At 44.3% G+C, this 17,408-nt stretch overlaps 1 protein-coding gene across 1 annotated transcript in view; it reads right to left on the bottom strand.

Moving 5' to 3' along the window:
* Nucleotides 1-511: 511 nt before the first annotated feature.
* LOC135911476 (sperm-specific sodium:proton exchanger-like) overlaps nucleotides 512-17,408 on the bottom strand; it is a 44,664-nt gene continuing 27,767 nt past the window's right edge. The window contains exons 11-24 of the mRNA XM_065443781.2: nucleotides 16,588-16,682; nucleotides 15,335-15,395; nucleotides 14,348-14,479; nucleotides 13,620-13,784; nucleotides 12,077-12,289; nucleotides 10,855-11,040; nucleotides 9,425-9,589; nucleotides 8,835-8,960; nucleotides 8,385-8,477; nucleotides 6,948-7,133; nucleotides 4,227-4,364; nucleotides 2,681-2,878; nucleotides 1,651-1,799; nucleotides 512-600 (exon numbers count right to left, since the gene is read on the bottom strand). Of these exons, the coding sequence (XP_065299853.2) occupies nucleotides 594-600; nucleotides 1,651-1,799; nucleotides 2,681-2,878; nucleotides 4,227-4,364; nucleotides 6,948-7,133; nucleotides 8,385-8,477; nucleotides 8,835-8,960; nucleotides 9,425-9,589; nucleotides 10,855-11,040; nucleotides 12,077-12,289; nucleotides 13,620-13,784; nucleotides 14,348-14,479; nucleotides 15,335-15,395; nucleotides 16,588-16,682 (1,914 nt within the window). The 3' untranslated portion in view covers nucleotides 512-593. The remainder of the gene's footprint in view (nucleotides 601-1,650; nucleotides 1,800-2,680; nucleotides 2,879-4,226; nucleotides 4,365-6,947; nucleotides 7,134-8,384; nucleotides 8,478-8,834; nucleotides 8,961-9,424; nucleotides 9,590-10,854; nucleotides 11,041-12,076; nucleotides 12,290-13,619; nucleotides 13,785-14,347; nucleotides 14,480-15,334; nucleotides 15,396-16,587; nucleotides 16,683-17,408) is intronic.

The raw sequence follows: 17,408 nt of genomic DNA on the forward strand, positions 1-17,408 counted from the left end.
GGAGTTCCACCAAATGGCACTACAATAACGGCAACATCTTCAGCGACCATTTTGACTAGAGAATAAGTGCCTTTTGGTTTGCTCTGCCATTGCTGAAGTTCAAGCGCATTTCTATTTTAGTATTGAAGGTATTCAGAAGTGCTTCAATGGTCGTTGTATTTGGTGGCAGAGGCCAAGCAAAACTACAAAGCAGGATAAAACACTAGCCGTAAATACGAAGGAGGTTTCACGCCGCAAGCACACTTTTATACGCTCACTAAACAACCACGTGACAAGCTCAGTACCGTTTTCCGAGAAACGATGGTTCCTCACCTGTGAGGTGCAAAGAGAGGATGCTATGAGAATCAGTGCACGGTATTGTTTCAGCTTCAATTTTCCTAGTCAGCTTATCAGCATTTCTGTGACAAAAGGGCCTGTATTAAACCGTCGTTCGCAGTTCACAGTGATAAACGCCACCATCGACCTGTTCTTGCATATATCTCTACGATGAGAAAAGAACGTGCGATATACGTTAAGCAAAGTAAATAACGCTTTATTGCTAGCTTAAAGAAAAAGAGTGAAAGTGGAGTCTTGGAAGGTAGGTATTTCCCATGTTATCCCCTGAAAAAGAAAAATAATTATGTTGAATGGCAGCAAATGCACGTTTCCTAGCACGATGTTGCTTTTAAGTTATTTCTGTTTCACAGATTTTCTGTTCTCTATGCACTCTCATACAAGCTTGATCGCGCTGAATGGTGCTATACTTGTATGGCTCCATAGCCATTTTGGCAATATAGGCGTCTACGAATATTCGAAATTTGCCAACAAAGAGTCCTGCTCGAATTTTGTCCTGCTTGATTCATTCATAGAATCGAATAGCAACTACATGGAATTGCGAAGAAATTTCGATCAGTTTTCGAATATTTCACAGTACCAGCTGTACGCGGTGAATCATGAAATTGTGGTGCAATTTCATCCTTCGCACAGTGGATATATGATACATTAGGCTTTCTGTGTTGCACTGGAAGCTATAGTTTTGCAGTCAAACCACATCCATTTGCATTAAATATGACAATGGACAATAATGTTGTTCCGTACTATTTATCAGTGTTGCAACTGGGTGTTCTATTGTGTTTAACTCTCAACACAATCGCTTACCACATTATTTTCTATAGTAACGGCAACATCTTCAGCGACCATTTTGACTAGAGAATAAGTGCCTTTTGTTTTGCTCTGCTATCACTGAAGTTCAAGCGCATTTCTGTTTTATTATTGAAGGTATTCAGAAGCGCTAACAGTACGACAAGACAGCCTATTAATTAAAACTTAATTGTGAGAACGCACAACTGCGCATATTAAAGTCTCATTCCCATCGTAAGTGATCACGCTCACTTGATCATGTGTTCCTAATACTGCATTTGAATATTTGTTAAAGTGTATTTCATAATGTGGAATACCAAAGATCGAAACTCGTCAATGTAATGTACGCTCCAATGTCAACATTGTTTTAATAGTAACGGGGGAAACTGCTGTTTTATATTCGAAAACGATTCGATCTTCGGTTTGGTACAATTCGGTTTTCCCACTATTAGGTTCGTATTCAATTCCATCTCAAAAAAAGAAAAATATTCGGTCTCGTAAAGTATAATTCAAGGCAGCACGTCAGCTCACCAGTGCGAATACTCGTCGTCGGTCCTGCCCCGCGGGATGTAGTCGTGGTGGAGCAGCGGCTGGTGGTACCAGTCGAGTTCCGGGGGCAGGTGGTACCGCATCAAAGTCGTGATCAGCATCACCGGCCGAGGACGCGTACTGGGTGCGTCCTGTGTTGCAAGAAGAACATGGTTGGTGCCCCTTCATGACCCTAACAGTGCGAGACAGGACACACTAGGGAGCTACAGGAAACGAGTCCTTTAGGCATTCGGCAATGTTTTTCTTTGTACTATGCGCTCTCGCTGCCAAAGGCTCCACATGTCAGCGCGTTTTCCTGCCCCCCAAAAAAAGGCATTTTTGGCAAGGTTGTTTACAAAGTCGATGCACCTGTAATCGATAGGAATGATAGGCGGTGTACTGCATGCAGGGCTCCGCGCCTCCCCTGACGCCTACGTTCTTCAGGGACGCAGATTTGGCTGTCGATACAATGTCATGACGACAGCTTACGCAACGCATGACGCAAAGAGGATCCGGCTAACCCTGCTCGTTAGCACATAAACACATTAAAACACATAAGTAAAACATGGGGCAAACAAGAGAAGCCTCCGTCTGAAGCGAATGTCTCGACGAGGGGTAGAGAGATCCCGTTGTTCGATGGTCGGCTCCAGACCGAAGCTTTTTTCTTCTTTGGGGCACTGTCAGTTATGTCGTCTTCGTCTTCCTCTGACCTCCTTGTCTTGTACGGATGCCACTAACACGCAGCACAGAAATGCACAAAATACACAAAACACAAGAACACAGGCACTACGAAAACACACGTGCACACAGCGCTGTGCTCCACTCACTCACTCACTCACTCACTCACTCACTCACTCACTCACTCACTCACTCACTCACTCACTCACTCACTCACTCACTCACTCACTCACTCACTCACTCACTCACTCACTCACTCACTCACTCACTCGCTCGCTCGCTCGCTCGCTCGCTCGCTCACTCACTCACTCACTCACTCACTCACTCACTCACTCACTCACTCACTCACTCCTACCGGCAGCTTCATCTGTCGCAGGGACTGCGGCAAGTAGCAAGGCCCGTAGTAGCGGTGCTGCCCGTCAGCCGACGCGACGCAGCCCTGCACCAGTATGACGTCCTGCACGGCCTCGTCCAGGGAGAACTCGATGGCGTAATACAGGTTCGGCATGATGCCGCCTTCCAGGAACTGCTTGAGCTTGTCGTGTGTCCAGTCCTGTCTCGACAACGTGGGGAAAAAAACAGCGACCACACGAGTCACTTTTACGTTCCGCAGTTCCAGCAAACTTATGCTTCTGCATTCTAAGTCATCGTATTTTCATTATTTCGTGGGGGAACACATAATGTTGTGCGTTTTGAAGCAATAAGTTACTCATATTCATGGAACAAGCATACTTGCGCACATTCTTGTTCAAATTTATTTTGTTCTCAAGGATGAGGGTAGGGTAGGGACAAAAGTGACATTTGTCACTTGAGAACCCGAATCTCCCTGATACATGGAAAACAACGAGGACAAGAGGGTGAGTTCACTAACTATAAACGTCTTCAACAAAGCATGAGAACGGTGTTACACAATACAAGTCATCATATGTATGAACACCCAATGCTATATACAGAAACTACAATATGCATAGTTTCCTCAGCGCCTAAATAAACACTGAACCCCCTTTAACAATAAAGGTGCTTCCTTTGTCTCACACGGACTGCATTGTTCATTTGTTATCGTTCCGTGGAATAATTTCTTTAAGAACACTTGAACGCCAGAACCACACCACTTTTCGCCGAAGGTGTGCTCTGCAGAATGGAAAGATCCAATGTTTCACATAACATTCGTTTGGTAAAACATAATGCTACGTGCGTTGCCGGTAGGGTATACTCTGGCCATGGTAGGTGAAAACGTGCGATGTCCTTATAGCGCACAAAGACATCTTGTGTGCTAAAGCCTTTCCAACAACAGCTATGAAGAACTTTTCGGTAGTTTAGTCATAACATAATAATCGCATGCGAATTATCGTACACAATAAAATTTAAACGAATGAAACGTTTTGTCAGTGTCCATTTTTTAGCATGCATTCCATCGGGTGTCCTTGAGCAGTGTCTAGCCATAATAGAAGGCCGATTCGGCTATGTATTGATTTTATTGGTGTACATTTCATTACATTTTCATTATCATTATAAAGAAACTGTTATCCTGTAAGGAAAAAGCTGAACGGTTTAAGAAAACTGCAGAATATTTCTAGTTTCGGGTGTCTTTTGAGCCCCGTAAGTTATGCGAAAAGAGTTCCAAGTGAGAAAGAAAGCAGCTATATCGTGCTTGTGCCCTGAGCGTCTTTATTTGCCTTCGTTTAGTTTCTGCGGTGCTATCAAACCACAGTAAACCGATATCAACTAGACCAACTTTCAGTCCTCTGAATAGAGCCAAGGTTTCGACACCAGAACTTGTCTTTGGCGAGGCTCTCGCAAAGTCTCCTCGTCGCAGTTGGTCACGTCCCGAGGTGGGAAATTCCGAAAACAACTAGCGTGTCATAATTCGCTATATTACGACGCTGAAGGTTGCCACACACCTGGTACCGCTTGTGGTTGATGAGAACGCCGAGAGCTACGCGCACGGCCACCGAGAACCACATGCGGTAGAGGACTGTGGGTGGGTCCGGGTGCAGCTCTATGACGCGCTGCATCACTTCCATCGGTATGCTGCACAGCTGCGAGCGGTGGAGACAGGCTTGCGTTGAAGCCTTCCATGCGCGAAGCTTCTTGCGCAAAAGGCACGATCGCAAACTTAACAAGCGTTGGGCGACGAGTTTGTTCGCATACACGACTTCGTGAACTGGCGTTTAGCGCAATAAGCAATTTCAAAGGAGGACATACTGAAAACAGGTGTTCATGCGCTAACTTTTAAACAACGTTATTTTTCATTGACGCCGGATCGCACATAGTTACCCGACAAACGTCATCAGCCAACAGATGTGCATATGCCCTGCGATTATGGACTATGCACGCATCGCGGCTATTTCCATGCCGAAAGCTTTCGGACATGTCACCCTATGTTACACACAGTGTCGAGGTTCGCCGATATTTGCAACCAACACATGTATCTGTGATTCGATCTCATTCAAATAATTCGTTGAACGCTAGAAGAACAGGGGTAACCACAGGGCTTGATTTTTGTTAGTCCCAGTCGAGCCTGTCACTTCGTATGATGGTGTAATGTTAGCGCTTCTGTGATCTCCTTTTGCAAGATTTATGTTTTCGCTTGCCACCTGTTCACATGTCCAAAGCTATTAGTAAAATTCTGACCATAGCCCGCTTCGACAAGTGGCGTTGAAATAAATACGCTAAAAGAAGGGTTTTCGGATAGTACTACTCATGGCATTGCGTTTACTGAAATGTCGCCAGAGCTAATTGCCTAAACTAATGTGATTAACTTTTTATTAACGCTTGTACGGCATTGTAGGTGTCGAACAGTAAACAAAAGTAACACACTTCAAGGCATCGTAATTGCAGAATTAAAGCTAGCCGGACTATTAAACCCACTCAGTTACTTTAAATCCAGTCCCTAATACTAGACTCTAGAATTGCATCCTCAAAATTCGAGGCAGCATGCATTGCCGCGCTAATGAAAACTTATTAGCGCTAAATTTTTGCAGAGCTTATAACTGTGAACTAAAGCTCCCACGCATTTCACCGCACTTTTTCAGGATGTGCTTCTCGAAACTATAGCTTGGCACAGGACTTTAAGGTCTGGCTAGCTTAAATTTCGCAAAAAAGAAAAGCAACGTGTTCCGTACAGATGTTACTTAAAAAGTGAATGAGCTAATTTCACGTAGGTTGTGAATTCGTGAGTAACGCATATATCCTGACGTCCTTTTTCGCCATCCCCACCGTACGGCAAAATTTGGCACTCTACTGTACTTGACGTTTACGTAATGCGAAGCGTTGATGATTTGTAGAGGTCCGTTGTGTAGCGAAATGTTATGTAGAGATTATATGCTGTAATCTTTATACTTATAATAAAGACCGACACTGTATCAACATCTTGGTTGATTGAAACAATAAAAAATGTACCACGTAAGCGAACCAACGCAGATAATCAAAATGTCCGGGTAAAAATGCGGCGAGTACCAAGAACATGCGAGCATCAATGGATATAGGAGAGCACGGGAGGTGGCGATGTTCGAAAGCCGTATCACCTGCGCCGCAGCCGTGGCCCTCTCTTCTTACCACGCGTCGCCCATAAGCGCCAAAAAAAAAAACGTCTTCGCAGCAAATACAGACGTGCGACAACCGCCGAGAAATCCTGAAACTTGCCAGAGAACGCAATTCAATGATTAACCGCTTCCGTCGACAATACTAACAGCCGGACAGGCACTTCTCCACAGGCCTACAATATGGTTTTGCCCTACAGCCCCTTAAGTGATTGCTCGCTGGAACTCCTGTATCCCAACAGAAAGAAGAGGGACCTACCACGAAGGCAAGGACACACCGATGCACTTCTTACGTCAGTGCCCCTACTCCCACACACCACGTCGTCACACGGTCTAACAGCCCTTCTGGGAATGTTGGGCTCACGATGAGGCACTTCGCAAACACCTAGACAGGACGAAGATTCCGCACTACGAGGTTCCAACAAGCGGAAGGCCTCGATAAGCGTGCCATGTACGACTCGCTTCTCGTCTTCGCTGACGAGTCTGGTTTGCTGTTCGGACCATGAGGACCACGTAGACAGCTGAATAACCCTCATCTGTTCATTCCCCATTTTCCACCCATTCGCATACCTGAATCTTCCTAGCCTTCCAACATAGGCCAAAGGGCCAGCCTCTCCAATGAAGATTCAATTATTCTCATTTATAGTGAGTATGACAGAACGTTTGTGATGGAAAAATGCCAGATTGAATGCAAATGTAATCCCCACTGGCATGTGTATGTGCACTGGCCCGATGGGCCCAGTGTACACACACAGTGGCGTTTGCCCCGTTGCCACAGAGGCCGATACAGAGTGACATATTCCGTCACCCTTGTTGTGTAACAATATTTTAGAATGCACTAACACTGGAATCGGCCCGCTGAATTGGCGAGATAAACCGGCCACCCGCAAGAAAATTGCTGCACTCGAAGAAGAATGCTTCGCTTAAGACATCGTCTCATAATGTCTATTTTTCTGTTCAATTGTTATTAGACTTCGTGCTCAATTTGGTGCACACGTGACGCTACAATGAAACGTTTCAAGGGTCTTGTTTTTCCGGAATGCGTATGCAAGGATTTGACGCTTTCCGTTCTGCACGCACTTCCACGTCGGTCTCGCAGACCGCCTGGCAGACAGACGGTTGCGCGGTGAGGAAACCGATGAGACCGATGCAGTCCGGCGACACCAGGTAGTCCTTGAAGTCGCCTTCGCTGAAGAAGTACTGGTTCGAGTCTGCGTTGGGCAGGCGTCCTGCATCCGTGCCCTGTCGCCTGCCTTTGCCGTAGACCTACGATGAGAGTATTAGAGCGGTGGCGCGTAGTAACAGAGCATTGTATATCAGAATAGGCACAGAAAATGTCGAGGATAAAGTTATGCACATCATTATCACACAAAGTTTCATGTTTTCATAAAACTATGCATAGCTATAACAGACGGAAAAAACAATATCGAAGACAGGAATAATCACGGATGCTTCTTCGTGTGTGTCTTGTTAGGGCTGTGAAGCGGAAGTTACCATCCATGATTAAAAACGGCAACTTTTTTTAAGGTGAAAGCAGGCAGAGAACTTGTGCAAATAATTTCTGCTATTGAATTATGTACGCACTGAGCACCGCGACGCAGGAGCAAAAGTTCTAGCGATAGTGCTGTGTGTGCGCATTGTCTCTATCTTGAGTTTCTATCACCACTGTATATGAGCATCAGTGCAAATTTCCTCTATCCTGTGGAAAAGAATACAAATATCTGACCCTTCTACCGGTTTTACCTCAGTATGAAACAGTTACTAAGCCAGAATTGACATGCGAACCATTGAAATATTGCGCGCATAAAATCAGAAGTTTGCGATGGCTGCAGTAGCCAAACGTATCGACTGCACCAGTATTGCTGTTCACTTATGTTGCTTTCTGTGTTTCTGCATTAGTTGTAGACTGCTCCCTGCCGCCGTGAGCCTTTGGCAGCTACACGCTGTTGCTTGGAATAAATTTTCTAGTAGCACGATTCTATTTCAAGGCCTACGAAACTCCGTGTAAATCGACGTCGTAGCCTGCGTGTGGGTACAGACAGAATATCATCGCTCATTCCTTCTCGCTTTTCATGTTATTCCAAAGCGTGGATGATCGCTTTTCAAAGATGCGATAAGCAATTTGGTAAGACACGTGGCTGTATCATATAGCGGGTTAGCATAACAAACATGACTCCGTTGTTACTACATGTTTTGAGTTCGTTCGTAATACCAGACGTATTACGTTATGGGTGATTGTCGAAAGCCACATTTGCGAATGGTGAACGTCGTTTATTTCTTTCCCCATTGGGCCAATGGTTATCCTTCAAGTCGCATGCATGATTTCTTCAAATTTCAGTTAATATAATGGACACAAAATAACTTTGTTTGCCAACCTTAGTATTACTTTCGTTGAAGTAAAGCACTATTTAACTGAGAGGACCATAGGTGACTGTCGGTGATACGGCCGCTGATATAAACAGCACATTGCAGCTTTTATTCTGGTTTCGTTTTGGGCGCAGATCTTTCATGAGTTACCTTCACGATTCCTGAGCAGATGATGGAGACTCTCTCGTGCTCGTGGCCGACAAAAGCGAGCACGTTGCCTTTCTTTTGGGTCAGAAAGAACGACTGCAAAGCAAAACGGAACACGGTGAATTGTAGCGTTGGTTACATAAGACGTAGTCAACAGAGCGTCAGATCAACCTGTGGGCATATCCACTGCGGATAGCCGCAATTAAGAATGCGGATAAGCATGTCACGTGCATGTGTCTGGTGCGAGTCAGCTTTGAGACCAGGGTATCGTACATGCCCGGTCACCAAGCGGATTAAGTATAAAGAACGCAAAAATTGGATATAGCCAACAATTTGTTATAAACATGTTCGCTGGAGCGAGGTTCGACTAACAAGGAAAGCCGTAGTAGAGAGATCAGGGTGGTATGTTGCGACAGCTCTAAACCGTTTGTAGGCAGACCAAGACAGAAATACCTTGAGCAGCTTGGTCACTTCTTCCCTGGGTAGCCAAGGGATGCTGAGCAGGATGCAGTGCGCCGTGTCCCCCACGATGATGTTGGTAGGCATGCCATCCACGCGGTGGATCATCCACGTCAGGTCCTGTGAGTCATGGTCCCAGCAAAACAAATGATGTGGTACAGCGTACCAGCACTGGAAGACCCATACTGTATTTTTTTTTAGTGGAAAGGCTATGATGAGTAGGGTATGTCTCACAGTCAATAACACATCCGTGTACTGTTAGAGTTGCCATTTTACTAGCAGTATTGGTACTATCATTTGGAGGTTGGGTGAGTTCAGTAATGACATTATGAAATATAGTCAAAGCTCTAAGAAGGACGGAACACATGTTTGCGTGAAATGCACGTCATGTTTTGTGTGTCTTAGCGTCGCAACTGCGTTGCATAATTTCAAGCAACACAAGTGAATGTACTGCTGAACAATTGCTAAATAATAAAATGCAAGAAAACTCTAACCCATTTGAACTTCACCGTGAAAGTGGTTACCCAGGCAAAGCAGATGTATTAGTTTGAGTGACAGATGCCGTATATAACGCATGTAGTCACCTCGTAAAGCATGCCGAACTGCTTGTCGTCTAGGAGACCGCCATCGTGAAGGTCGTGCAGAGCGTCCAGGGCCTTGTTGAGCGTCTTGCGCGCCGCCTGGCGCGTCTTCGTGGCGACTTCGATGTTTGGGTACTTCTGCTGTATGTCGATCACGTTCTTCAGCGTCTGCGCATATGCATCGAACAAGTCAAGCATAATGCACGAAATGGCAGGCACTCGCTCGCTGCCTCTAAAGTTTCCACAAGGATTAACTGCTATCATCACCCTCATTATTGTCCATTTTCACATTCACTTCCGAGACCCTTCCCGCAGGCATGAAATCTCTGTGAGCACAGTAAGGACGGATGTGCTGGATGAATAGACCTTAAAATTGTCTTTGTTCAATTATGGTGGTGTCAGATGCTTCCGGTTTATTGCATATAGTGCTACTGAGCTTTTTCTATTTCTTTAAGATCAGTGATCTTTTGCGAAGTGACGTTAGGTCTTTAACTATAATTAAGCGCAAGGTTAAATTAGGAGTAATTGAAAAGGGCACCTTCACGGAGTTTTTGGTTACATTTATGCCACAACCGGGGTTGTTGGAGAAGTATGGGAGAGGCCTTTGCCCTGCAGTGGGCGTAACCAGGCTGATGATGATGATGATGATGCCACAACCCCCCTTGCAGTCCTTTTCATGTTCTCCCTACTGAAGTAAAACCTCAGACGCTTGCGAATATAGGACTATATTTATCAACAATTAAAAGTGAGAAATTTTATGGAAGCGTAAAAGGTTCTCTTGCGCTAGGCGCATGCTAGGCAGGAATCGCTCTTTACTGAAAAATGTTTCCCCTATAACTTTCAATTTTCGAAAAGTTACATAATTCTGAAGAACTGCAACGCCACTTCGCATAGCGATAGAATTTTATACTTTATGCCCGTTTATTTTTAGGTGGGAAGACTATATCGTACAAAATAAACAATTAGATGTCAATTGATTGAAATTATATAATGTAAGAATTAATTGGTTGGTAACTAGTTCATTAATCTATCCACAATTAAAAAACTCGCTCCAGTGTCTCAAAAACGCTAGTATGGCCGTTTCGTTAACAATTCTGCGCTTACACTAGAATTCGAATGTATCGAACTCAGCGAAGCAAAAATATTTTTGTTGGGTTTTGAGGGGATAAATTATACATTCACTCTTAGCGACACCCATTAGAGTTATTTAGGTGACATTTAAACCAACTGCGCAACTCATTTTCCAGTCCCCTCACCAGGATACTGACGGCGTCGTCGGGAAGCAAACCGTCGACCCTTTGCTCAACAACGGCAATCCATAGCCACTAAGCCATCAATGCGGTTGCCACATTTTTCTAATTTCCGTTTTGTTCTACACGGTTACCGTACAGATGCATCTGTGGTTTTTGCAACGAGTCTGCGGTCGTTCCAACCTGAAGCTTGTTGCGTCCGCACGAGTCCCGGATCTTGTTGGCCAGCTGGGTGTTCTTCACGAAGCGGCTCGCTTTGGCCATGGCTTCGTCTTCGGCGGTGATGTAGGCCCAGCTGACGTCGTAAGCGTAGAAAAGCTTCCGGTTCAAGACACCGTCCATCATGTCCCACAGCCACACGAAAAATACCTGTGATGATGATTATGATAATGACACGTGTACTTATCTTTATCGGGCGACCACGTTTCGCCGCTTGACAACTGTAATCGCACAGCGAGGGACGCGCCTGAATGTATCCGATGTTTCTGGAAAGTTATCGATGCTTCTACCCGCTGTCTGTTGTCGCCGAACGTTGTGTTATCTGATTTCATCGCTTGACACGAACGGTGTAGAACATTTTAGAAGGCATGTGGGTCCCAACGTTTAATCTGGAACATTCGATGATTGCTGTATAAATGCCGACGCGCTTGACCCGCTGATCAGATTTTCGACGATCGCCGACTGTGTTCGCCGTTATCGTTGTGCTTTAAGTGTAGCCTGTTTTGTGGGCACAGGTTCGCCCAATAAAAGCTAGTTTTGTCTTTCACAGTACTGCTACTGTGTTCTCTGTTCACCGTCACTACCACGTGACAATAATGATGTTTTATTGGCATCCCCTCTGAAACGGGACGCAGACAGATCATCAGCTAGCCTGGTCGAGTTACTCAGGGATGCTATCTATGCTTTTCCGGCTAGCATTCTTGTATACATCTCTTTAGTCATCTCTATCTACTTTGTACCCTTACCTATGCATATAATGGATTCCCTTGAACACTATTTACACTTGAACCTTTACACTTGAACACAATGTGAATTTCACCCGAGCCTCACGTGCACTTTATAGAAGTTCTGCAGGCACCCTTACGGAAAGTAGTCAAACTCTTTGTTCGCTATGGGTGATGAGCGTTAACTATAGGATAGCAAGCGTTCGTCTACGCCGCATTAGGATATGCCTTAAACAAGTGTCAATAGTCTATAGACTACTTACACGCTATAGACTGTTAGCTATGAATGAACCAAAGACATACTTTAAAGAATATCTATGTGCCCTTTCCGCTTAATGCTATTGTATTAAAAATAAGATCAACTTTGTGGGATGGCATATAGGACTGAGAGGCGCCTACAGAATGCACGTACAAACATTGAATTCATTTCAACAGTGAACAAGCGAGGAATAGACGCTTACGGCTCTCTTCTGCAGCGTCTTGACGGTCCTGCAGGCGACCAGCAGTATGAAGCTGCACTGAAGGAAGATGGCGTACCACTTGTTCTTCGTGTCTTCCATGCTAACAGAGACGAAGCTGGTAAGCACGAACTCGGACACAACGAGGACGAAGATGATCAGGTCTAACTGGCGCCACACGTCCCGGCCCATCCTGAACATGCCCATTGAGTACACCTGCAAGGAAGCAAAGGCGACAAAGAGCAGTAGCGTGAACCAGCAGCTTGCGTTGCCGACCGGTCTTTTGACCTTAAGCAGGTTTATACGAGGTGGCGATATTGTAGCAAACTCTAGCCGCTGTTTGGTAACAGTTTTCTTACATTGAAGGGCAAACATGGAAATTGTCATTTATATTATGAAATAAGTATAAAGATATACTTGCGAGACAGCTGCACACGAGTTAGTTTTACAAATGAGAGTTAGCCGTAAGTTAGTATAACTGCAGCGTTTGCTACCTCGTTTTGGCGGTTACCAGAGACTTTCTTTTCTTGATCACTCTCATATCATAGAATTCTTTATTCAACTCTCGCGTCGAGTGCGTCAACTCGTCGATAAAGGTATAGCGCGGCGGTGCGCGACTGAGTGATGAAGGGTGAAAATTAAGCAAAAACGAAATTACCAGCTGCACATTGCGGGCCCAGCTTCCTGCTACCTATTTACAAACGCAAGATAATCACGTAAAGTAAATCCGAGGATCATCTTTGCAAGGTGCTGAAATCATCGACAGCGATAACCTCGTTTCCGCCGCGATAACACGTCTCGTATGAGGGTGACTTGTGTTCCGACCGACGAGCGCTAATTTCCAACAAGTTGGAAGTTAGCCCGAGTCTGTCATGTCGTTTCTTCTGTCGCTGTGCATATCTGCGCTGCAATTCATTCATTAATATATTGTACCAACAAGCCCAAAGAGCCACATTGCAACCAACAGCGGCTTTCTTGACAGACAATTCCCGCTTATAGGTGACTGTCCTTTGTATGGTACGCTGCGCACTAGTGCTTTGTTGTTTGTTCCGTTCTGGACAGGTTAATGAGCCGTAGCTTGATGTTCCTTATATGAGCACTACACAATTTCCTGCATTTATTTCTTCCTTTTCTTTATTTTCAATAGGTCTAAATTTACGCTCATGTGGCCGTAGAACACATACAGTTACATCACTTAGACCCCAGTAAAATGCTATAACTGATAATCATGCTCATTTAACTTTAACTACTTCACTGATTCATTGAACCAGTTTATAAATAGTAACATTTACTAATGTTACCATTAGTATAGCTCCAGTTACTAAGTAATTGGCAAGTTTTGAAATAAACAGCTGCCAACTTTCTGATTCGCCAAGACAAATGCTTTTTATTATAAACGCCCCTGCCGTGCTTTTGGTATATGACCCTCTGTCGAAATCCAGGAGCATGAGACACTGCTACCATAGTGGGTTTTGCCGATCTCCATACACGACCCCGGACAACGACTTGGTCAACTAAAGAAGAGGCAAATGCCAGATGTACTCACCACGAGGAGTATCTCGAGAGCGTACAGCAGGACGTACAAGCCCTGGACGCTGACCACGACGGACATGATGACGTCATTCATCTTGTACTGGGTTAAGAACGCCAGCCCTCCGAGCAGGAGCACGAAGCCTACTGCCACGAGACCCACAAGCACGTGGTACCAGCCCTGAGTGAAACGAACGTGAAGCCAGACAAGAATTATAATAATATTTGGGGTTTTACGTGCCAAAACCACTTTCTGATTATGAGGCACGCCGTAGTGGAGGACTCCGGAAATTTTGACCACCTGGGGTTCTTTAACGTGCACCTAAATCTAAGCACACGGGTGTTTTCGCATTTCGCCCCTATCGAAATGCGGCCGCCGTGGCCGGGATTCGATCCCGCGACCTCGTGCTCAGCAGCCAAACACCATAGCCACTGAGCAACCACGGCGGGTCCAGACAAGAATTCTAAGCGATGCCCGAAGAATGGCAGTTGAAAGAAAAGCTACATGTGAACCTTCCTCGACCTGCGCCACGGAGCTATCGCTCGAGGAATGGATACAGAAAGTCCCGCCCTTAGATGCGCAGCAGAATATGGTCAGTCGGTCGAAAAATTCCATGTGAGGCCAGGAAACCCATCTTTCAATAAAGGGCGAAAATTCGCAGTTTAAGCCCATCGGAGGGCGCGGTTGAAGCTGCCATCAGCTCGGGTTCAACACGGTAAATGAAAGCCTCGCTCTTTCCACACCTGCGTTATGGAGTTGGAGAGCAGGTCCATCTCGACCACGCTGGTCTCGGTGTCCTCAGTGCGGGCGCTGACGCGACCCGAGCTTCGACGCTCGATGACCTCGGTGCCCGCAAATCGCTGCAGGACGTTCTTCTGCCGAAGGGAGAAGAGCCGAGACACACATCACTCAAGAGGAGCACGAAAACAAATCTTTGGCCGTGGTTTGCTAGGTTGAATGATTCATAATTCATTGCTTATTACACATAATATTGTCGGGGCTTCCCAACCAGCCACTGCCACGTTAACAGTTCCCGCACTAATATTAAGTTTCATCTCTTATTACAATACTATATATTATGTTTGAATGTTGAGAATATCTATTTCACCTCCTATATACTCTACTATATTTGTAACAAGAAATTTAAGAAAAAATTCGATGTTTATTATTTGTAGGGTTTACATCCCCGCATTGATCGGTCGGTTATGAAGGGCTAAGTAGTCGGGTTGCTCCGGACTAATTTTGCCCGCCTAGGTTTTTTCAATGTTTATTCAATGCACGTAACACTAGCGTTGTTGTGTTCGCCTCCATAGGAATACAATCGTCGTGGCTTTGAGTCGAATCCGCGACCTCGTGTTCAGAAGTTGTATACTGTCCATCCAGCCACCACTGACTATATACGGGTATGTCACAGCGCGCAATGCGGTTAAACCCCGCTCTGCACCAAGCACCGCTCCACCGTCTTCATTTGCCCACATTTTTTATTTATCGGCATTGCTGCGACTAACTGTCTCGTGATAGAGTCAGTAAACCACTTGCCTGTAACTATAGTTTATGGCAGGTGTAGCCTGCGCACAACCGAATGAGTTTAAATAAATGTAAGGCGTTTCGAAATGATTTTGCAGCAACGATACCCACGAGAAACAGCTTTGAAACTGCTTCGATTAGATATAAAAATGGTTTAGTTGGCGAGATAACTTGCAAAAGATTTAGTGCGTCGCCCGACTCACCAGCGAATAAATCCAAGCCGGCACCGTTATGTACTGTGTCATCATGTCGATGTTCAGGTACCTGCAAAATGTACGCTCGTTTTTAAATATACAGAAGCAAATGCATTCTTACTAAAAAATGCATAAACTCCTGCAACTCCCTCACCAAATAGCACCATACATAACGCGGGCATTTGATGCGACACTATAGAAAACCATATGACCTGCCATTACGTATTCTGCTACCAGGTGAAAGAGTTACTGCGCTCACACGTTTATTCAACACGGCATTCTTAAATAACGGCTCTTGTGCAGGACGTATTTTAGGAACAAGCAGAATTACTCAATGTTGAGGGCACATTGACAGTCATTATGGGTAATGATTTATGGTTTTGTATGTATGTATGTATGTATGTATGTATGTATGTATGTATGTATGTATGTATGTATGTATGTATGTATGTATGTATGTATGTATGTATGTATGTATGTATGTATGTATGTATGTATGTATGTATGTATGTATGTATGTATGTATGTATGTATGTACGGATGTATTAAAATTCAATTAAATTATGGGGCTTTACGTGCCAAAACCACTTTCTGATTATGAGGCACGCCGTAGTGGGGGACTTCGGAAATTTAGACCACCTGGGGTTCTTTAACGTGCAACTAAATCTAAGTACACGGGTGCTTTCGCATTTCGCCTCCATCGTAATGCGGCCGCCGTGGCCGGGATTCGATCCCGTGACCTCGTGCTCAGCAGCCCAACACCATAGCCACTGAGCAACCATGGCGGGTGTGTGTGTGTGTATGTATGTATGTATGTATGTATGTATGTATGTATGTATGTATGTATGTATGTATGTATGTATGTATGTATGTATGTATGTATGTATGTATGTATGTATGTATGTATGTATGTATGTATGTATGTATGTATGTATGTATGTATGTATGTATGTATGTATGCTCTTTTTGTTTTTTACTACGCCTACATGACGCAAAGTAATCTAAGCGAGCAGCAGTCATAAAAAGCTTTTCAGGAATTTCGTGATCACAATAATCGAATGTGAAATGGTTAGAATTCCTCGTTATGACAATCACACACCTTTATAGGTTCATGATTAGTCAACGAAGCATTTGCGCTGCACTTGAAACGCCGGCTGGGGAACGAGAGTCCCCCAGGTCTGGCAACCCTAGCACAAAAGTCGAGATTTGTGTGGTTCAACATGAGAGCGGCATGCGCTACTTTCTCCAAGTTCTCTACTTACAATTCTCTTTCCAGCGGGTACTGCAGGGCGGCTAGAATGGTCGTTTTTGTGCGCTTGTGAATCATGCCGTCTTCGTACTGCTTGTTGTAGCACACCTGCGAAGGAAAAAAAAAAGACACAATACTGTTGTTTTTACTATGTTGTACAACTTCGAGAAACATTCACACGAGCTCACCACCGTTTGAGTCGGGCCTTCATTATTACAATTTCCACAAAGACAAAAAAAAATGTGAAAAGGTAATTTTATTTTAGTAATTTATCAACACATGCGGAACGTCGACGTAGACAAAAAATATGTGTAGTATCGGCGCAAGGATTACACCTTATTATTGTTTAACGGAATAGCTGTGCCACAGATTTCCTATTTCCACAGCGTGCTTTACTTGCAAATAAAAAAGTTTTTTTAGTAAGAGTAGTACGTAACTTTATTTCACTGTTAACATTATGCTGTTCTTCAGCGTTCATTTTTTTACTTCTACTGCGTGCTAGTCTTATAACATTTATTTAGAAAGAGGGCTTTACAATGACGATTATTTGTTATTGTTGCTTAACTCCCTGCACAACTTCTCACTAGCCGACGGCACATTTCTGCGTGTGATCAAATGTAGATATGCTTGTTTAAAAATACCAATAATACGTAATTCGTTTTTTTTAATAATACAAAAAGTACTTTTGTTCACTATGTACATTAAACAACCGAATGGTAGAAATCAAAAGCGAATTGAGGCTAGTTGTTTATAACGAATTAGCGGGAAAAATGAACTTCAAGGAAGTTAATATTTGAACCGACAAAATTCTTTTAAATCAAGGGTTCAACTTTC

Source organism: Dermacentor albipictus, chromosome 10, assembly GCF_038994185.2.
Source record: "Dermacentor albipictus isolate Rhodes 1998 colony chromosome 10, USDA_Dalb.pri_finalv2, whole genome shotgun sequence".
NCBI classification, from domain to species: Eukaryota; Metazoa; Arthropoda; class Arachnida; order Ixodida; family Ixodidae; genus Dermacentor; species Dermacentor albipictus.